Genomic DNA, 22,900 nt, shown 5'->3' with positions numbered 1-22,900 from the left:
GAGGTAGGTTAAGAGCACAAGCTTGTGCATGCCTACTCGGAAGTACGGTAAGTCCCATTAACGGGGAACTACCTCCCCCATCCCGGTGAGTGTAGGATTACAGCCTAAACGGCGGATTTCCCCCCACCCCAACCGGTCTTTTAAGACATGCCCAAATGGAAGGTTTGGGCACTGATATCAATTGTGGAAGCATCCGCAGCAGACGGTGCTCGCTCTAGATCTATGCAGAGAACCCGGCGCTGCGATGGGATCCCGGATGCGGGGGGGGGGGGGGGCAACGCACGGAAGATTTCTCATTGGACGCCGAGAAAGCGGAGAAGGACCCATTAGATTGAACTACAGCTCCCAGATTGCTCTCCGCGGCCACTCAAGGCAGTGTAAAAGTGACACAACCCTCCTGTTATGCAAAGCAAGGGAAGGCTCAGAACTACGTTTCCCAGAGGGCACCGGCTGTGTACAAAGATGCCCCTGGCCTTGGACAGGGGAGCTGTTTGCACAGAACAGAACGACAGAGACTGACAGGTGTGCGGACACCTGGATGAGGTCTGTTTGGAGAGCCTCCGGAGGTAAGTTTGGACCTGGAGAAAGAGGGGCTGTAAATAACGGGGGCTCGGTTTGCATAGTATCAGGTTCTAAGGGCGGAAAACTGACGGGTCTTTTCGTTTTCCGTTTTGGATGAGAGCAAAATCAGGTTGTGGCTCAGGCAGGGCGCCGGCGCCGGTTTTACGCATTACAGAGCTGTGCTAGAGAATCTTGTGCATATGCATGGTGGAATATAAACTCTGTTTTCGTACTGGTGATTACAGACCCTCTAAGTTCCCCTATTTTCCAGGGACGTTGCTGATTTACAGAAGCTGTCCCAATTTCTGATTTGATCTGGGAATATCCCACTTTTCCTTAGGATGTCCCTCTTTTCATTGGAGAAATGTTGGAGGCTAAGAAGTTATCCAACCTCCAAGCCGCCTGAAGGCAATTCTGTATATATATATATATATATATATATATATATATATATATATATATATAATGTTTAATGTTTTATTATGTTTTTATATATGTTCAAAGCTGCCCAGAGTGGCTGGGGAAACCCAGTAAGATGTGTGGGGTATAAATAGTAAAATTATCATTTTGGAATGGGATGTCCCTATTTTCTTCGGAGAAATGTTAAAGGCTATGTGATTATATATAAACCAATTTACCTGGGGATAAGCACCCCTGAACACAGTGAGCTTTACTTCTCAGTAAACACAGAAGTACATTGTTAGTAGCTATAATCCTACTCAAGATTGATTGTGCCCCCCCTTTTTTAAAATAGTGGATGAAGTTAAAACAGTGCTGCAAAAAACTAATGGTATATCTTGTTGCACATGTGGACAATGAAAAATGTTATTCATTTAGTACTGCTAAGAAAATACGATATGCTCCTTTTGTGAAATGGATGTATCAGATAAAGAAACTTAATAAAGATTTAACAAGTAAAATGCAAATGGTTGCAGGTTCAGTTTCCAGAATCTCCCAGCTAGGGCTGGAAGAGACCCTTGCCTGAAAGAACTGAGAGCTGCTGCCAGTCGGTGTCGACAATATTGGGTTTCCATTCTTCCTAAGTATCTTTGTTATACCTGAATACTATGCAAAAGAAGCTACTTAAACAAGTGATAAACCTTGCAGATCTAGGCACCACAACTTCTAAAATTTCATTCTTCTGTGACACAGATTCACTGGTGATTTTCAGACTGTGCTGTAGGAAACTATAGGATTTCTCAAAAACTTTTAAGGATTTTTTTTCAATAAGGAAGATCAGTAATAAGAGACAAGCTTCCCTGTAAGGCTCCAACAACCTGCCGCCATAAGAAAATCTTAAGTGTTGGGGTGTGTGTGTGTGACTATTTTGCTCACACAAGTTTATGGTGAAACCCAATAGGCCCTGTAAATACCGTGAGCTCTAATTTGCATCCCAGAATGTATTTCAGTCTCCTCTACAATATTTTTGGGGACCTGGGGCTCCATAGCAGACAAGTTGATGCTGTAGAGATTTCCTAAATGTTAAGAAAGGCTGAAAACCACTGGTATATTCCAGGAGGGGTACAATTCAATAGTGTCTCACCAAAGGCTGAACTGTTGGAATGCTAAGAGTTGAATGCATATATGCTTGTGTGCGGAATTGGGATTTTAATCCACTTTTTTGTGATGACTCTGAGATGACGGATGGGTTGGTATTCCTGTTTAACATGGAACTCAATATTGGCCTGTGTATTTTCTCTGTCCATGGATTGAAATGTTTTCAGGAGAGCATCGGTTCAAGTACATGTTTACTCAGAAGTCCAGCTGAGTTCAAATGGGTCTTATTCGCTGAGGCAGCAGCGCTATGCAGCCTTGACAAAAAGGGCTGTTGACTTCAACCGCTTAGTACTTGAGTTAATATTGGCTTTTATTTATTTTCTACAAAGGGGATGCAACCGAATAATGCAGAGGATATATACAGTATGTGTGTGTATTTTCTCTAGACTGGAATCATTGTAGGATTGCAAGCCATCTGATTATTAATTTCCCTGTCACCTTTTTACAAATATTTACCACAGCTTTCAAAATAAAAGGGCAATGTAGTTCTCAGGTTTGGCTTGTTGGCACTGGGTAGAGGAATAAATATTTCAACAGGGCGAACCTTATGGATGTGTGTTTTAAGACAACCTGTAAAAAAGAGCACAGCAAAAAGCAAACGAGCCACACATTGAGATGCTCTTAATTTTTATTTTCATTTGTCAAAACAGGTCTGTGAGAGACTGAGCAGGGGCGTCTCCATAGCAACGCTGCATTCCCCCCCCCCCCGGAGCTTCCCGCTTCCGTCTCCTCCTCCATTACTGCGCTTGCTCTTTACCTCGGGGAAAGGAGTGGAGGGGTGAGAATCCGGGAAGGGCGCATGCGCGTTTCCGTCATACCCAAGCCGGCCGTCTTGCTCCTTGTAATCCGGAGAGAGAGGCGGGGGGCGGGAGGGGGTGCCCGGTGCGTCGCGCCTGCGCAGTGGCTTCCCGGTCGGCGCTGCCCAAGGAGCTTGTTATTCAGCTCAGTCAGCCTTTTCTGGCGGCCCAGGCAGCTGCTTGTCAATTGCCTGGCCACGGACTCCGAGCACCCTAGGCCGGCAAGTATCGAAGACCCCGTATAGATGTCTCTCTGTGTGTGTGTGTGTGGCTTGCGACACACCTTTACCTTCCTCCGCCTCCCCTCCTAATTCCCTCTTCTGGGGCTCCCCCCTCCCCGGTCCCTCTTTTCCTAGTTGCAAGCCTAGATTGGGGACCCTCGATCTGGTTCTCCATGCCTGCCTCCTACCCTCCCACCCAGCAATATCCTCCTACCATTTCCCTTTTGGGCAACCTCACACCTTTTTCCTATTCATAATTTTAATCATAATAATTTTATTATTTATACCCCGCTCCTCTGGGGTATAATAAATTACCTCGTTCTCAGAAACACTCTTCTCTAATAATTGCATGCAATTGTGACCTGCAATACCTCCCTCCCCCCATCCCTTCTTTTCGTTTGCTTTAATAACATAATATACACCCTTTTTATTTGTGCTCGCCATCCCATCTCTTTGCCCTGGTCTGCAATAGGTACATAACCTCAGATCTTTCCCCATATATAAACCTTACACTCCTCCAGTCGCTGCTTTGTTGCTCTGGCACCTTCTCTCTGTTTGCTCTGACAGGCATCCTTCTGTCTTTTTCTGCTTTGGAGGACCACAAAACACACACCCTTCAAACCTTTTGTTTCTATTCCCATGTACACCCAAACCCTTTAAATCTTGCATCTGTCCCTGCAATTCAGCACCGCTATACCCAGTTCTCCTTGTCTGCTGTGCTTGAGCTGCCCCTTTTCTCTCTAACTAATTTAGCTTCATCGCTGGACTCTTACCGTCTTTTTGCATCATCCCCATACTCCATTCCCATCTTTTTCTGAGTGTTTTTCTGAGTGTTTCAATTCACTGTTGAAGTGTGCAGCCTTTTCTCATGAAATGACCTAAATTGCCATTTTGAGGTGGAGCGCTGTTCGTTGCCAGGCAGGTGCTAAAGGAAGATGGGGTGCATATCATTGCTAATTGTTTTATGATTTTCTGAAACTAGCACCTATTTGTATATATTGTCTAATTTATAAGTCCCACCCTCCACCACATGGTTCCAGAGTGACCTATTTGCCCTGTGTGAAATCTGAGCTTCTGACAGCAGCAATGAGACTGAGTGCGATCCTAACCATATATACTCAGAAGTAAGTCCTGTTGAAATCAGTGGGACTTACTCCCAGGTAAGTGTGGCTAGGATTTTAGCCTGAACCAGGAAGTCCCTAGTTCAAGTATTGCCACAGCCACAAATTTGTTACATGGGCTTGGTTCTCTCAGCCCATCATGGCTAATACGGGAAAAATAATACTGACATACAAGACAGGGCTAATGTAAGGATTACTAAGAAATTTTCTTCAGGTTTTTTAAAAGTATGATATGAACGGTCACTATTATCATTAAACTGAAGTGTAGCTTTAATATTGTAGGTTGTGTTGTGTACATTATTTTAACTGGAGCACTCAGCAACTTGCTAGGAACAGCACAAATTCTTTTTTGGCAAGAGGATGAATGGATAGTGAGATCAACACAGTAATTTTGTTCTCAAGTAGGATGATTCAGTGAGCTGTGCTTGCATATTGTAGTCCCTAGGATGGTGTTAGGCAGTATTTCATATACCAGAGATGGACAAACACTTGTTTCAGACTGAATAGCTTTTGTTAGGAAGAGTTAATGCCCATTAGTGAGGACCTGTGAGACCCTATAATACATAATTATGCTTTGCATCTAACTATCAAAGCTCCTTGCAGTGGTAAGGAAGTAGTGCCATCCTTATTTAAAATATGAACAAGCTGGGGCTTAATTTGGAAGGGATTTTAGTTGCCATTCAATATGTGCGTATTCAGAGCTATGCTCACTAAACTTCATGGAATTGCTGTATATGTATGGGACACTAAGGCCAAATTTATACCGCTCATTTTAAACCAGTTTGAAATGGGTGTAATGAACCCAGATTCTCCAGTGGGGTTGTGGGAACAGTAGTTTTATGAGAATGAAAAACTTATTTGCTAACAGATTCTTTGTACCTTCATAGAACTATGCTTCCCATCGGCTCTGGGTGGGAGCCTTCAGCTAACTGTGTGTAAAACTGATTTCAGTCTGTAGTAGTGCAGACATACCCTAAAGAGAAACTTTCTAATGACATAGAGGTTCTATATCTAATTGTTCACTTTGGAGTGACTGCGCCATTAGTGTGGTCTAACTAGTCTAAACCTGTGCTGAGCAAATGAAACACAAAAGAAAGCACACACACACATTCTGCTCTGAACAGGAACGTGTGCTTTCCTGACACTCCTTCTAATTACCTTTTGCTGAACGCTGGAGGCAAAATGTGTATATGAAGGCATATATTAATACGGAACTTGAGAATCCAATGCAAGACTAGGAACAATATGATTTTGTTCAAGATGAGTCACAAATAGTTTCTTTATAAATGCCAGTTGTTTGCTTTTCTATTTTCTTTATCTACAAAAATTGCTAAGTAGAATGATTTCACTGATGGAGATCACGTTAGGTGTCATTTAAAAAAAGGTATAACTTGCTAGAATGGTGGCTCTTACGTACTTGAACTAAAATGGAAATAACATTTCACACAGAGCTGATCTGACTCTTTAGGTAATTCCTGAATTGACGGTATTTCCAGTGATTTCAGAAGCTTGGTAGTTTTTCATTATGCCAAACCACACAAACTATAGTTTGAAAACAATGTTTTCTGATGCTAGCTTTCCAGCCAACCCCAAAAGATGGTTTGCCAATTCAGACACCACACTAAAATACATTTGACAAAGCATTGTTAGCTGTGTTTGGATGCCTGGATTCAGCCTTAGTCTAAATATTAAAAAATGCATTTATTCACAGTTAGCCCAGATTACATTTCCAGCGGTGCTCCTCTGTCCGCTCCCCTCCCCCTTGATTCACTGTCTGCTGTCTAAATGTAGATTGTAGATTACTTGGGGCAGAGAGCTTTCTTCTTTTTGACACCATTTTGTCAAGTGAGATGTACAGTGAGCATGCTGTGTGAAGAAGCAGCACAAGGAGCGTACAACACTGACAAATTAGAACCTTACATTTTATTCAAATTTCATGCGCACTAGAATCAATTGCTTAGCCATTTTGAATATGGAAGACTTTTATTTCCTTTTAAGTGTTCGCTAATTACAGGCATCCGTTTATCATTTGTTGGCTTCAGGTTTATTTTCCTCAAAGAGCCTTTTCCGCTGTGTAATGGGATCGCCATACACCTTGCCACCTTCTGCACTCACAATAAATATTCTTCGTTGTTAGGTTTGGTCACTATTTTAGTCTTAAAAGTGCAAGGACATCTATGAAGCATTGCTTTGTTTTATATTATGTGTGTAATTTCATAGCTGAGAAAGTGGAGATTCAGAATAAGTATGTGAAATACACTTTTTAGGGTGTGTCTGTTTTGTGACTCTTTACTTCCCTGCCTCCTTGGAACATATGTATTATTTTTTGGATGAGGGTAAAGAGTGATGTAGAGATAAAGGGAGATTTGGAGAGTTGGGTTAAAGGACGCAGATGGTTTGGACTGGTTTAGCATGTGGAGGAGGGAACTACATGCAGGCATTAATTCCCCACCTAGGATGGAAACCACCTCCTGTAATTCTGTCAACATGCTTCACCTCACCTCACCCCACACCCAAACCACAACAGCTGAATGCTTGGGCAGTGTGTGAATGCCCAATTACTTGTGGTTGTTACGGCAGCTGGAATGTTTTGCAGAATCTTTGACATTATTACTTGAGTGTAGGTTGCAAGCAGCAAAGTTAGAAATTATCTCAGAACTTCATACAAACCAGAGATCTCATTATTACTGATATAGTCTTGGGCGTTGGAACACTTTTAAAAATCTGTTATTCACTGCAGCTGAGAATGATTCAAATGAATGCAACTGTTTTATTTATAATCCATCACAAATGCGTTTTGTTTCTTCAGTAATGGCAATCTCTGCTTTTCTCTCTCCTATAAGGCTCGACCAGTTTTCCACCTCTTCACAATGAGACAGTTCTGGCTTCACTTCTTCCCTTCACCCTGTAGTTGATAGTTCTAGATGTGGAGGCAATGCTGGAGTAGAGATGGCAGACAGTGTCAAGATCTTCCTTAATGATCTTATCAGGGTAAGTGTTTCCTTTTCATTATGGCCATCTATTTTTAAATTGTGTTTATAGGCTAAAATTTGATTCCAAGTATTTCCAGTTGGATATTAAGATTTGTGGGTTCTAGTTTTCTAAGGTGCCAAGCAAGCCTCTTTCTGTCAGGCAGCACAAGCAAGGAGAGGGCTCAGACCCTCCATGGCTATTTCCATCTGGAGTTGCATTTTTGGTGGGCAATAAATGTGATGGTAGAGTAAAATCGTTCTTAAAGCAAATTTCCTTGGGGTCTGATTATGAAGGGCTATGCGAGCTGATAATAGGATTGTTCATACAGCCGTGGTATGGTGCTATAAGATTAGGCTATCTGGTGTACCCTTTACCCTTCTTACACGCTCTACTTACTTAGCTCCTGGTTTGTGGCAAACCATATGTCTGAACTGGAAAACTGGTTTACACTTGCCCTCAGAATTTGATTGTGGAAACCTGGCTTGAAAATCAAGAGCAAACCGCAGTGTAATACCCAATGTAATACACAGTGTAATATACCCCTCCAGATATTGCTGGTCTCCAACTCCCATCTCTAACCTTGTGGAAGATGGGCGGGCATGAATTTGAGACTTCATTTTGCTTTTTCCAATCTTGTCTCCAATTATGTTTCCATTTACCTTGTTGCTCAAGCATCTTTGTTTCCTTTCTACTTGATTCAATCAGCTTTCCCATCTTCCTCTATACCACTGCCATACTCCGACTGTTTTCTATTCTTTCTAGGTTTTTTTTTTGTCCGTACTCTTATTTCACACTTTGCAACAACCAAATGTGCTTCACACTGATCTTCCCGAATTTCATCTTGATATAGTTATCTCTGTGCAGCATTCTGCTACCAGTATTAACCCCCTTGCCAGCTATTTTGATCTCATTTAACCACTCCTCTGTTGGTTTTTTGTTTCGTTTTTTGCATCCAGTCTATGTTTTCTGCTCTTATTTGGGAACTTCTAGAGGCAGTGTTTTGTATGCCATAAGAGTTCTGAACTGTAACACATTACACAAGTTTGGGGGTGTTGATCCCAAAGCAAGCTGTTGATGGTTCAGGTATAGTGGTATCTCAGGTTAAGTACTTAATTCGTTCCGGAGGTCTGTTCTTAACCTGAAACTGTTCTTAACCTGAAGCAACACTTTAGCTAATGGGGCCTCCTGCTGCTGCTGCTCCACTGGAGCACGATTTCTGTTCTCATTCCTAAAGCGAAGTTCTTAACCCGAAGTACTATTTCTGGGTTAGCGGAGTCTGTAACCTGAAGTGTATGTAACCTGAGGTACCACTGTATTGCCTAGGTTGATTCTGCTAAACTAATACAACTACCTTTGCAGGAAAACAAGAACTAACTCTAAACCCCTTTGCATAGGATGTACCTCTTGAGCGGCTTCCTAGTTTGGCACTATCATTCCCACTGGCAGGGAGATTTAGAAATGCTCATAAATAGCTCTTCATGGTTCTGTCACAGCTTATCTTTTACCCCTCATTTTCCATCAAGCCCTTTCTTTCATCCTCTGTTCTTTATTCATTCTACAATCCCTTATTCTTAAAACCAGCTCTGCCTCTTACTCTTGGAACTCCTTCCCAGACAATGCCCACAATACTGTTTCAGTTTCTATGTTCAGATCTGTTCTTAATAGCAGATTCTTCTCTCTCACAGTCCTAAACATTCTAGATTTTTTTCTCCCCCCCCCCCTTTGTTGCTTTCCCTACCCTCTCACATCACGGTCCTGCAACCCAATCATGTGCATCTTTTCTCAAAAGGAAGGCCTACCTAATTTAATCAGACTTAGGACTCGGCTACATTAGTAAAGAAAAAGCGTTTTATATGTGTTATAACACTGTGCAGTCTGGCCCGCCACAAGGTCTGAGGGACGGTGAACTGGCCCCCTCCTTAAAAAGTTTGCTGACCCCTGGACTACACAAATCTTTGAAGGAGTAATAGTTTGCCAAAAGAGAAAACAAACTACCCTCTGATGTCATTTTCTCTGAGTCCCTGGAACATTTAATCATTTTATTCTAGGTCACTGGGTAGCTAATACTAGGTGTTGCTCATGGATTGATCTTTGGCTAAAATTGAGAGTGCTGGAGCTCCTGCTTGGCTAGAAAGCCATTGGCAGATACCCAGGCTTGTCTTTTGAGAAAATATTAGAAGGAAAAAGAAAATGTAATGCAAGTATCTGAGCTGTCCCAAACACTTGAGCTGTGGTTTGCCATATAGTACAATGGACTATGTGTGTACGTTGATTCCATTATTGCAGTATGCAGCTGTAAGATTTGGCATTAGGCTTGTCATACAGCATCCTGAAAACAAAATCTGTCTTACGTTGTCATGTTTCTAGACCTCTAGCTTGGAAAATAAGTTCAAAAATGTGTAGATAATGTTTGACTGAAGTTTCAGAAATCCAGCGGGTGTTGCAATAGGCTTTCCAGTAGCTGGAGTTGCCTATTTATGTGTAAATTCTCATGGTTTAGTTGTCCCACTCCAAGTAGGTTTCCCTGAGTAAACCTTCATTTCAGACTCTTTCTTTCCTCTACTGGAATTTGGTCAATAAGATGGGAAGAGGGTATGGCTCATCTTTGAGCTGGCAGAGCAAGTGAGTCTTTCCCTTTCTTCTTCCTAAATTCATCCTGTAGTTCATAAATCAGAGTTGTCACAAAGTTATTGATTAATCTGTAAAACTCACCTATTCAGTTTTCCCTCCACAGTTTCCCCAAAACTTACTGAATTTGGGCCTGATTACAGTTGTACCTTGGAAGTTGAATGGAATCCGTTCTGGAAATCCGTTCGACTTCCAGAATGTTTGGAAACCAAGGCGCAGCTTCTGATTGGATGCAGTAAACTCCTACAGCCAATCAGAAGTCGTGGAACCCGCACCGGACGTTTGGGTTCCAAAGAACGTTCACAAACCGGAACTATCATTTCTGGGTTTGCGGTATTCGGGAGCCAAAACGTTCAAGTCGCAAGGCGTTTGACTTCCAAGATACGGCTGCATTTTGTCTCTCTCTCCCTCTTTGTTTAGGGAATTAAAGACTCCATATGGGGGATCTGGACAATCTCCAAGTTGGATGCTCGAATCCAGCAGAAAAGGGAAGAGCAGCGAAAAAGAAGAGCAAGCAGTGTGCTTGCCCAGCGAAGAGCACAGAGTGAAGAGAGGAAGCAGGAGAAGTGAGTTTGGGAGGGTTTGATCGCGCTCCCACTTTCAATATACAAAGATAAGAAATATTTTACAAACCAAAGTAGGAATGCCTACTTTGATATGCCTACTATGCCTACTATGATAACGGCACTGTGGGATATATAGAAGTTGGAACCGTGTATTTTATAAACGCAGATCCTACTTACCAAACACAATGTTTTCCATGGAGATCATTTGTTAGGCGAGTGTTTGCACAACGAGTCTGTGATTTCCATTATTTCCTATGGAAATATTTCTCAGCCCCCCTCGCCGCTTTTTCAGTGGTTTCTTCCTGAAGCGGCTGCAACCAAAGAAAAAAAACCAATTTACCCTATCTCTCCTGCTCTCCGATTCACCCAATCCCTATCCCCACCTCCATGGTTTCTGCCTGAACATTTCTACCGACAAGGGGAAAAAACACAGAAGGAAGAAAACTGGCTGTTCAGATAAGTGAATCTATAGAGTGTATATGGACTTGGGCATAATGTATGGATAAGTGACTTTTTGGGAAGTGAGTGTGTGGATAGCAGGACCTGTGTGTATTTCTAAATATGGTGGGCTTTTGGGAAAAGAGAATTAAAAAGTAGATTTATTATTCTACTCGGAAATGGGTGTCCTGGTGGTCTCCCACCCACAGAACTGATCTGGTCCACATCTGCTCAGTTTCAGCATCTAAAGTTATCAAACCAACCACTAGGTTGTGGATAAGTGGGAATTTGACAAGAGTACAATTTAAGGTATTTATTCTGGTTTTTTCAGAATGTATATTCACATCGTCACTTTTCGGAAGCTCTCACACATTCCCCTTGTTTCTCTCTAGCGAGCCCCGGATAGTAAGCCGAATAGTTCAGTGTTGTGCATGGAATGGCGGTGTATTCTGGGTTAGTATATTTTTGTTGTTTTAAACATCTGAACATCACTGAAATGATTGTGTACATGTTTGCTGGCTTGCATGCATGAATCTTTCAAATCGTGGAGCAAACCAATAAGTGACTTAAATCTTCCATGTTAGATTGGTTTGCCAATGTTTTACTATCTCAAATCAGATTTTATTTTTTCAGAGGGTTCCTGAAAAAGGGATTTGGATATGCAGCCTACTTAATTCTTCTGCTGCTTTGTTGCCAGTAATCATTGCCAGCTGCCTTCTGGCCTGCCCACAAAATGTCTATGAGCCACCGGAATGTCTAGACTTACATTTTTGGGGAATCGTTGCCTTCATAAACCAGTCCTTTCATTTGTGAGCCTATTTCTCAAACCTCAAAAACTTTTGCACATTCAGATCTAGAAGTGGTCTTGGGAAGAGCACCACTGAACTGAATTGTGTGTTAGAACCAGCTCAGTCTTCTGACCTTGTGATTAGTATAATGGATGTACACAGCCTTGATTACCGGTATTTATTGTGGGTTTTAAATTTCCATTCAGAGTGTGTCTTGGCTGGTGAAGTTTTAGTATGGAAGCACTAAAAAGGAACCCATCTAATATGGATTTTGGCTGTATTTAGAGGAAAAGTCAGAACGCTACTCCTGCTGCTCTTTGTTTTAATAGAGCTTCTAGCTCTTTCTCTGCTGTGTGCATGCAGACATATTAAAGTGCATAGGCAATGCAAGCTTAAGTGATCAGGGGCAGAATTTGGGGACCATGGCAACAACCATTCCCCCCCCCATGGTGGCCATCTGTAACTGCTTCTCCTTAAACAGGGTGGGGAACCTTTTGGCTCTTTCCAGAAGTTGCTGAATTACAACTCCCATCATCCCTGGCCATTGGCCACACTTGTTGGGGCAGATAGGAGTTGTAGTTCAGTAACTTCTGGAAGGCCAAAAGTTCCCTGCAACGTCCTTAACAACAACAAACGAGTTGTTCAAGGTGCTTCAGATCCCAAAATTAGCCAATATGATTCCTTCCAGATGTTTAGCACTATAAGGTGCATCAGGCCCAGTCTGCATGGCCATTGACCAGAGATGATAGCAGAGTTGTAGTCTAAATCTGCATTGCACCAGATGAAATGTCTGCTGTAGGTTCCATGTCTGGTTCTTCCTTGATGATTACGCTGTAGTGTTGATGGTCTAGCTTTATGCAACTCCATCTGTGTCGTTCATAATTCAGAGTGGATTAGCATATGCCTGTAGAATTCCCAACGTCTGTCGCTTTATACTGTTCTCCACATACATAGAGATGCAAGTGCAAGGGGTTACTTTCTGGTAGTGTTTGCTAAGGTGCATGGGCAATACCTTGTGTGTGTTTTCTTGTACACCTGTCTGTATGCGGGGAAGAATAATACACACCTGGAGGAAACTGTAGACTTTGAAAGGGTAAACTAATTTGCAAATATACCGTATTGGCCTGAATATAAGCTTCACTTTTTTCCAAATTCTGACCGCGCAAAGTTAAAGCGTGGCTTAAATTCGCGACCTTACAAAAATTCGCGGCCTTACAAAAACGATATCGCTGCTGAAACAGACATATGGTAAAACGGAACAAAAAAAGTTTTCTTGCCTATTTACGAGCTTGAGACTGTTCATTTGCCATTTACGGGTGTGAGTGCCTGCGGAATTGTAGCAATTGAATAGCAATTTGTGATTTTAGTGATTGTACAAAAAATTTTGCAGGCTTGCAAGATTAAAGGCTTAAGTTGACACCAAGTTACAATTCTACCAACTGCAGCGATTTTCAGCCTGTAACCCAATTTTAAGGGAGCGGCTTATATTCGGGTATTGTCTTTTTTTCTCTCCCCCTCCCCCCCCCGAATTTTAAAGGTGCGGCTTATTTGCAGGTGCGGCTTATATTCGGGCCAATATGGTACTGGAGATTTCAGAATTATGGCTAAATTGTAGAACGGAGCATGTCTGTACAAACATGTTAAACTGTACTGATTTCCTTCTTTGCTTCTTCTTCTTAGCTTAGTCTCCTCTTGTTCTATCAGGTATTTATACCTGTACTTCAGTCAGCCACAGCACAAATAATCGGTAAGTATTAGAAGTGCCTTTTATTATCTGCACCTGGTATGACAACTTTAACTGTTGACCACAGTAGTTCAGGCACTGGTGACTTCAATATTGAATCACTGCAATGCCCTCAGTGTGGTGCTTGACCTAGAAACTTCAGCTGGCACAGAAGGCTGCAGCATGCTTGCTGATGGGAGTGAGACCCTATCAGCATATATCCTCTGCTCAGAGATCTGCTATGGTTGCCTATTGGTATCAGGCTTTCCTGTACAGTTCATTGGTGCCTGCTTAAAACATTCTTGTTTAGGCAAGCCTAGCCTGGCAAGTAAATGTTGATATGTTTTTGATCTTTTTTTTTACTGTTAATTTTAGTTGCCTTTAAATGTTCTAAACTGTTTTATTGATAATTTTAACATTTCTTGTAAACCCATTGGAGGTTTCGCTACAATCACGTGGTGTATATAAATAAATTTCGTTAAATAAATAAAAAACTGCCAGGAGACAATTGCTTGCATCTTGGTTAGCCAGTCGTCAACTCATGGCAACATGAACCGTGTGCCCGAGGGACCTTGGACTTGTTTCAGCTACTAGCCCTGCATGCCAAACCTCTTTGGAAACTGTTGGGAATCTTCAAAAATAATTTGGAACCTAGTATACAGGGGTCTGCCATTCAAAAGCAGTGCACCTAAAGTAGCTTTTTGGCTCCTGTCACGAGCCTTGTAGAATTCACAATACTTTGGTCCCAGACATTTGTGTGGCTGATTTTTGTATCTTTGTCTCTGGAAGGTGACCCCTCCTTACACGGTGATGTCTGGTCCTGGCTGGAATTTATCCTCACCTCCATCTTTAGTGCCCTTTGGGTTCTTCCCCTCTTTGTGCTGAGTAAAGTTGTCAATGCCATCTGGTTTCAGGTAGGTGACCTTGCCAGGAAGATGTTACTCCCTTTGGTGCAATGCTTGTCAATTGAGGATTTCAGTACTTGTCTCACTAACACCAAAGTCTTTTACAGTCATACCTTGGGTTAAATATGCTTCAGGTTGAGCGTTTTCAGGTTACGCTCTGCGGCGACCCGGAAGTAATGGAACACATTACTTCCGGGTTTCGCCGCTTGCGCATGCGCAGATGCTCAAAATGACGTCACATGCATGTGCAGATGCAGCGAATAGCGACATGTGTACGTGCAGACGCGGGTTGCGTTTGCTTCAGGATGCGAATGGGGCTCCTGAATGGATCCCGTTCGCATCCAGAGGTACCACTGTACTAATTTATTGAGAAATAAGAACACTATATTCATTGGTGCTTATTCTCTTGTAAGTACATTTAGGATTGTAGCTAAAGGGTGTATCTCATTTGGCTGGTCCATATCTATTTATATCTGTATATCCACACACACAGGGACACAGGTGGTGCTGTGGGTTAAACCACAGAGCCTAGGACTTGCTGATAAGAAGGTCGGCAGTTTGAATCCCTGCAATGGGGTGAGCTCCCATTGCTCGGTCCCTGCTCCTGCCAACCTAGCAGTTCGAAAGCACGTCAAAGTGCAAGTAGATAAATAGGTACCGCTCCGGCGGGAATGTAAACGGCGTTTATGTGCGCTGCTCTAGTTCGCCAGAAGCGGCTTAGTCATGCTGGCCACATGACCCGGAAGCTGTATGCCGGCTCCCTCGGCCAATAAAGCAAGATGAGCGTCCCAACCCCAGAGTCGGCCACGACTGGACCTAATGGTCAGGGGTCTCCTTACTTTTATCCACACACACAAACTACACACACACACACACACACACACACACACACAATTCATGCATTCAGACACACTTGGATATGCACACATACATATCCAGTAATTTTAAGGCCGCTCCCCCTAAGTCTGCTGTTCCAGCTTGGTCCCCTTTCGGTGTGCATATTGCAAATTAAGCAGTATGTAAAGTGAAAATGGATACATGTCTGATTATGTACCAATGATGTGCACCTCATGATTGGTTGTGAGGGGCCTGGAGGAGGGTTGGATCTCATCAGTTTCCAAAGCGGAACAAAGTAAAGTGATGGTATTAGGAGAATTCTATTACTGCCCTTACTGCCACCTGTTTTGAGTGGTGTATTGAAAGCTTTCATATTTCATTTCATTTCATTTTTTAAGGAAGGGAAACAGCACCTTGGAAGTTAAAGCAGCTGTGTTAAAATGCAGGACAGTAACAAATGCTACTGACCTTAGGAAGAACATGAATGAAATCCTTGGTTTTCTGATGAGATATTCTGTATTTTCTTTTAAAACAAATAGCTACAGATGTTTTACCCAAGATGGTTTATATTTACTATGCCTGTTTTTGTTCCTTGTACAAGCTGTATTGTGATGACAGTGGTCCCAAGTAGTGAGAGGATTAAATCTTGTCTTAAGAAATCAGTTTTGCAAAAACATTTCCCTGTGTTTCAGGACATTGCTGATCTGGCTTTTGAGGTGTCGGGAAGAAAGCCCCAGCCTTTCCCCAGCGTCAGTAAAATCATTGCTGACATGCTGTTTAATCTCTTACTGCAAGCTCTTTTCCTCATCCAGGTAAGAGCTAGGAAGGCCTGGCATCTCTTAACAACAACCCAGTTACTTAGTACCATCAGTATATGCAAATGTCTGGCAAATTTAAGACTAAATAGAACTTTTAGTTTCAGAAATATTGGAACTCACAAGTGGAGAATACTTTTGTTTTTATGAATCTTTTATTTGTAAAGGGAATATTTGTATGAGTTAATGCTTTATAGTCCCTTTAGAGCTGCACTGTATCTTTGTATTTTTGTCCTTCCAGGCTGTGAAGCTTTATGGTCTACATTTTTGATTCTTTGTTTCTTTTCTTTTTGCTAGATTTGCATCGTTGTTGTTGTTAATAAAATAAAATTAAAAAATAGCAAGGAAGGCCTGGACTCTGGCTGCACAGACACTTAACAGAATAGTAAAGAATGGGACCTGAATATCACCTAGGCCTTGTACATCCACACTGTACATGTAAAGTATATTTATACCACTTTTCGCAGATCTGACTTCTCCCAAGCGTCATGGGAACTGTAGTTCATCCCTCACAAATCTGACAGTTCCCAGGATTCGGAGCGGGCGGGGGGTGGGGAGGGAAGCCATATGCTTTAAATGAATAGTGTGGATGTGAGCTATGAGGCAAAACCTGGCATCAGTCAGGCTTTTAAGAGACCAAACTCTGCATTCAGACCATGAGGTACCTAAAGTAGAAAGCTGCTCAGGAAGCTGCATGCAGGTAAAATATTTCCAGAAGACTCAAGGGTGTGAACTGAGTACCTCTCCTGCCATGCCGCTGTAACATCTTAAGAATGATTACTTAAGCAGCTGTTGCCTCACAGGAATGATGGTTAAACTTTAGTGGTGCCCAAATGGGTGGCAATTAATGGATGAGAGAAGCAAAAGCTTCTAGTCCCTTCATTTTTTGCTTTTTGGGGGCTAAATGATGGCGCTTCTGTTGTGATTGGAAGGCACCTGCTTTGCAGATAATAATGCCTCTTTTTAAGTTGATTCCTTCTTGCCTTCTGCAGGGAATGATTGTAAGCCTGTTTCCCATTGATATCATTGGCCAGTTAATTAGCCTGCTTCATATGTCGCTGCTCTACTCACTGTACTGCTTTGAGTATCGTTGGTTTAACAAAGGTAAGTGCTTCTCTTTGCTTCCTTATTCAAATAGCTGAGTTTTCTTTAAAGCTTTGGGCCGGTCCATACATATTTACCTTTCTTTTGTGCCTGGGGTCTCCGTGGCAATTGAGGGTGACTTGCCGTAGATTCTGGCGTATTAGGCGACTGGGCGTATAAGACGACCCCCCAAATTGGCAGCTGCCAATTTGGGGGGTCGACTTATACGCCCAGTCTTATACGCGGCAGCTTCGCTGGGCAGTGGTAGTGGGCGGCGGGCTCCGTGCCGGGAGGAAACTGCCCAGCGATGCTAAGCCGGCTTTGCTGGGCGGCTTCCTCCCGGCGCAGAGCCTGCTGCCCACTGCCGCTGCCCAGCGAACCCATACCCGGCGTATAAGCTGACCCCTGACTTTTTAGAGGATTTTCCGTGGTTAGAAAGTCATCTTATACACCGGAATCTACGGTAAATGGAAGGGTCTCAGCACCAGCCGTCGAGATTTATGACACTGTCATGGGAGCTTTTAGCGCAATCCACCCATCCCATGTGCTTAATGGATATAAATGTTACCACCACAGATGAGATCTTGATCATCTATGAACTGTCCCTCTGGTGGTGTGTCTAGGATGTTGGGGTCAGGTCAAGGTCAGGTTCATTTCTCTGCTGCTCTGCAGAGCAGATTGGGAAATACCTTGAGAATGTTGCAGTATTTCAGTCTAATCTACTTCACTGGGTTATTGTGAGTTGCTTAAAATGTCACTCTGAACTTTATGGAGGAATGCAGTGTGTCCAGAACTTATCCAGAACTAATTCCCGCAAATTCAGTGAGACGCATTCCTTAGTAATTCCTTAGTAATGTATGACCCAAGTTTTTGGCATCTTTGTGAAACTCCCATTTGTTGCGAAACACTGTGAGTTCAACTGCACAAGTTTGCAAATGGCATTTGAGGGACTTCCGCCCTTTTGATGTTGTTGCAGAGAGATCTTGGAATGTGAAATCCAGTATCTATGTGTCTTTGCCTTCTTTTAACCACTTTGTGATTGGCTTTTGTCATGTCAGGAATTGAAATGCATCAACGATTATCCAACATTGAAAGAAACTGGCCTTATTACTTTGGATTTGGCTTACCACTGGCCTTCCTCACTGCAATGCAGTCTTCTTACATTATCAGGTGATTTGTTTGGATATATTTTCTTTGGATATTACAGCAGGCAAATGTAGAATCAAATGTACACAAGATAAAGCTGTGGAACAGGAAGGGAGGGTGTGGGGTTAAAACAGCCACCCCTGACCTGGTGCCCTCAAGATACTTTTGAATCCAACTTGCATCATACATTACTATTGACTATGCCGGCAGGGTCTGATGGGAGTGGTAGTTCAATAACTATCTAGGGGGCATCAGTTTGGGGGAAACTGTGATGAGTGCAACTAATATTGAGTGAATGATAAGAAAACAGGGTAGATGGTACTGGTGTGGGGCAGGGAGATAAGTTGTAAAGACAATTTTTGAGTCTAGGGCAGGCATCCCCAAACTCGGCCCTCCAGCTGTTTTGGGACTGCAATTCCCATCATCCCTGACCACCTGTGTCCCTCGAGTAGGATTAGTGCCTCTTAATTGTTATCTCAAATTAGTGTTGGTGAGTATTGAGTGTGGGAAAAGATCTTGATTTTATTGTTGGATTTCTTAACATTAAAAAGGGCTGCAGCAAAACGTTGCAAGGGAAATGATTAGACTTGCTTGTGCGATAAGAATTTGCCCTGAATTTGTGTTTGCATTTCTCTTGCCTCTGCTACCCAATTCTGCAATGTGGATATATACTTGTGTTCAACTTGCACAATGTTATTTGCTCGTAGGTCGACTTTCACAGATCTACAGAGATACCCTTAGCAGTAGTTCTGTAAACATTGTTGCTGTATCTTGTGCCAATAGGCGCACGTGTGTGAACAGAAACCATCTCATAATAAGAATGCTCTGATTAATTTCTTATTTCTTTTCCAGTGGCTGTCTGTTCTCCATTCTTTTTCCTCTGTTTATCATCAGCGCCAATGAAGCAAAGACACCAGGGAAAGCATAGTATGTATTCTCTCTTCCTGTATGAAATGATGGAAAAGAAGTCTACCAGTTGGCTATGAAATCTGTTCAATTCTTCACGCTGCTAACTGCTTCTTGCCATCTTTGTGATTTAATTTAACCCTCTGTTGGTGAACTAGATAACTTTGGGAGCCCTGACGGCAAGTTTAACATTCTCTGTATTCCTGATGGGCAGTGTGGGGTGTGCTTGGTATTTGACCAGCAGAAACTGGAGTGTTGAGTGGAGAGAGAGTCAAAAGAGGCATTTATCTTCTGTGTAGAGTAACCGGGACAGAGTTAAGATTCCCAAAATGACTACAGGTGCCACTTGCGGAGACGACTTTTGTGGAATGCTGAGACTTGAATCTCAATAAAGCAAATTACATGTTGCTGAAGACACTATCCTATCTGATGCATACTGTAGTGTATACAGTTGCTCCCAACTGTGCTCAGCTACAAAGATATTTAAACCCTGAATGTCCTACAGTCTGTTTATAAAGTACTTCAGTTACGGCTGCATGAAATGACCTTAGGTTGTGTTATGGCCCTTAGAGTGCATACACATAGGCATATTTTGTATGTTTTGTGTTGTGAACTGCCTTGTAATGTGCAAATTAATTAATTACCGTAGATAGTTTTGAAAGTGTTACTTTTAGACTGCTTGGAAGTAGGGCTGTAGAAAGATACTCGCAAAAGGAGCATGTGCACCTGCGTATAAGATTTCTAAGCCTAAACAATTGCACTCAAAAGACAGAATTTCAGTGCTAGGTCCCCTTAGAACAGGGCTGAGAAACCTTTTTTTTCCCCCCAGCTGAGGGCTGCATTCCCTTAGGGCCAGTTTTCCAGAGGCCACATGCCAGAGACAAAAGTGGGTGGAACAAAGTATGTGATTCTTTCTTTTGCGCAGTGGAGCTTCATTCCAGCTATGCAAAATAAGAGAGGATTCTATGCATGTATATGTACATGCAAACATGCACTCCCTCTCCAGGCAAGCAAGATAAATCTTCAGTCCAAGGACACATGCCAGGCATGCAAACTAGAGCATGCCCACTAGAGTGTGGGCCAGGGTGAGTGAGGGGTGTGGCTTGGGGAGGGAGTGGCCTGAAGAGAAGCACATGAATTGTGCTGTTTTTTCATTAACTGATGCAAGGCAGAACTCGGGCAGTGAAAGGTCAAAGTGCTCCGTTCTTATTTTGGACCAGAAAGCCTTTGGCTGGGAGCTAATAGCCATTTCCCCCCCTCTTGTGTTCCAGCCACTTCCAGCTGCGCCTCTTTTCCTTGGTGGTCTTCCTCAGCAACAGACTCTTTCACAAGACGGTTTACCTTCAGTCTAGCCTGAGCAACTCTGCTTCAGCCGATCGACTTCAGCCCTCTCCACACTCATCACCTGCCAGACAAAAGGCTGCTTTGGCGCACTGAACCATAACCAAAGCAGAGAGGGGCGGGAAGAGTACTGTTCCTGGCTGCTGTATACATGGTCCTTAGGTGCAGGGGAGGGCAGTCAGTGTTCTGCCAAGGGGCTTGTGCAGCCTCCCCCCCCCTCCTATCACTGTTGTGAGCCCCAGTTGAACACCAGCTCTGTGTCACACTGAGCGTGTGGAGTAAAATATTGGGGTGGGGAGGGAAGGGAGCAGTAGAGCCTGGGTTTTTTAAACACCTTTTGTGAGTTTTTCGAAAGCAAGGTTCTTTGCTTGTTTTCACGGCATGCAATGAACCTGTGTCTATACTGGTTGGTGTTTTTTGTTCGTTTGTTTTGTTTTCGATATTTCTCCACCTGATCCTGTGCCATTTCCCCCTCCTGATGAATGATTTTTTTGTAATGCATATTTTGTCGTAGCTTTGTGATAACGCTGATGGGGTCTTTACGGTGAACCGCACCAGGAGTGTTTGGGTTTTCTCAATGATCGTAGTTCTTTGTATAGCATATAACTCAGGTCAGGATTTTGTAATCCCTGTTGTGCTGAAATGAAAAGTGGATCATGTAGTTCTAGGTTCAAGATCAAGACACAGAGTAGGAGGATTCCGCCCCCTTTTTTTTTTTCTTTTTTGGTATTTGGTGACATCTGTACAGTTCTTTCTGCCAACTGACACACTTTGGAAGTGTCACTTTAAAGGACCTTGATGAGTGCCACTCAAACTGTTTTATGCTGGAAGGGATCTGCTTTGATGGATGAAACAAATTCCTAACCTTAACAGCAGAATGTATGGATTATTTTTTTAAAAAAACCTACATCCTTGGAGCTCCCCCCCCCCCCAAAAAAAACCTCCTTCTGAACTTTCAAAGGGAAAATATGAAAAGTGTACGGGTAAGTTCAGGCACTGAAATGGAAACATGTCAAATCTGTGGCTGGGGTTGTAAAAATTGCAGTGTAATATTTTGTTAATGGAAAGAGGTAGATGTGTGTAAAAATTAGTGTCTTTATAGATCCTGGTGGTGTTTGATGGCAAAAACCACAATGGCAGTTCCAAAGGATATCCACGAAAAACAAGAGAACTCTTTTTCCTACAGCACTTCTGTACAGGGTCCCAAGAGGTGTCACTATCTTGTTAAATCTAGGTATGGTGGGTGTGCATTTGCAGCAAAAAGATTTCAAGTCACGGTTAAGAGGCCTCCAGCTCATATGCAACCTGCCTGATCTGCAATTGTTGTCCCAGCCAAGTCAGAATGATGTATGCCGAAGAGCTCCTGTGTGGTTGTAGTTGCAGCTGAAACTAACTGCTAGTCAGCTCAGGATATGTGATATTTGTATGTATCCGTCTGTCTGTGTGTGCATATGTAACTGTGTATACACAAAGGAAGTGCAAATGATCCTGATTTTAGACAGTGTTTCTCATGCATGTCAAGACTTCTGTAGGGCCGAAAACTATGAAATTCAAAAAAGCCCGTTGGTTTTTGCAGAACTGAGGTCAGTCTACAGATAAACCTTTTCTCTAGTATTTTCACACTGAAATATTAAATGAAAATGCAAAAAACTCAACAACCTTACACGACCTTGAATTGATTTTGTGATTGAATTTTGAAGCTAATTTCATTGTGGTGCTGATACAGGGGAGAACTTGGAGTTGCACTCACTGCCAATTTCTGTATATTTTGGAAAGTTGCATTAGGATACCTTTGAACATATTGGGTTGTATCCAGTTAAGTACTACTCATAGTAGACCCACTGAAATTAATGAATCTAAGTTTGGCATGCCCATTAACTTCAACTAGTCTATGCTGAGGACTAGCACCGGAAACAACCCAGTGGAACCACATTTTGAATTATAGTTCCCGAGATCAAGGAAGGAACAGGTTTTCATTTATTCTTGGATATACAATCGTACCTTGAAAGTATAATGGAATCAGTTCCGGAAGTCCATTCAATTTCCAAAACATTCAAAAAGCAAAGCGGAAGCTCCTGCAGCCAACTGGAAGCCCCGTCAGATGTTCGGCTTCCAAAAGAACAATTGGAAGCTGGAACAGTCACTTCTGGGTTTCAACTGTTTGGGAGCCAAAACGTTCGAGAACTAGGCCGTTTGACTTCCAAGGTACGACTGTAATAGGATGCCATTTGAACTAAGATGGTGGACTGAACCTTTCAAAACTGCACGGGTTTCTTAGAACTCCCAAGGCTGATAGTGAACTAATATTTCTTTTAAAATAGGTTTTCTTAAATTGTTTCTGTACTTAAAGATCTAATGGCTCTGGTTGTCTGAGACTACACAGTCCTAAGTAAGGAGGTACCGTGGGAGGTACCGTGGGTAAGGAGGTACCGTGGGAGCAGGGCCTGGGCGGGAGTGTGCTAAAGTTCTGTCCAGTCCTGTTACGTGGGATCAA

General features: G+C 42.7%; 1 protein-coding gene across 1 annotated transcript; it reads left to right on the top strand.

Moving 5' to 3' along the window:
- Nucleotides 1-408: 408 nt before the first annotated feature.
- Nucleotides 409-22,069, top strand: EI24 (EI24 autophagy associated transmembrane protein). Its single transcript, XM_081844461.1, has 11 exons — nucleotides 409-566; nucleotides 7,101-7,248; nucleotides 10,279-10,424; nucleotides 11,255-11,315; nucleotides 13,331-13,397; nucleotides 14,163-14,287; nucleotides 15,808-15,927; nucleotides 16,923-17,034; nucleotides 18,072-18,183; nucleotides 19,012-19,086; nucleotides 20,337-22,069. The coding sequence occupies exons 2-11, from the start codon at nucleotides 7,207-7,209 to the stop codon at nucleotides 20,500-20,502; spliced, it is 1,026 nt and encodes a 341-aa protein (XP_081700587.1). The 5' UTR covers nucleotides 409-566; nucleotides 7,101-7,206; the 3' UTR covers nucleotides 20,503-22,069.
- Nucleotides 22,070-22,900: the final 831 nt, after the last annotated feature.

The sequence above is a fragment of the Podarcis erhardii genome (assembly GCF_964252035.2).
Source record: "Podarcis erhardii genome assembly, chromosome: 16".
Taxonomy (NCBI): domain Eukaryota; kingdom Metazoa; phylum Chordata; class Lepidosauria; order Squamata; family Lacertidae; genus Podarcis; species Podarcis erhardii.
The sequence above is the reverse complement of the archived record's forward strand: the minus strand, read 5'-3'. Positions and strand labels throughout refer to the sequence as shown.

Coding starts and splice junctions, on each gene's coding strand:
- EI24 (XM_081844461.1), top strand. CDS start 7,207: ATGGCAGACAGTGTCAAGATCTTCCTTAATGATCTTATCAGG. Junction 14,288..15,807: donor TCAATGCCATCTGGTTTCAG/GTAGGTGACCTT, acceptor CCTGTGTTTCAG/GACATTGCTGATCTGGCTTT. Junction 19,087..20,336: donor AAGACACCAGGGAAAGCATA/GTATGTATTCTC, acceptor CTTGTGTTCCAG/CCACTTCCAGCTGCGCCTCT.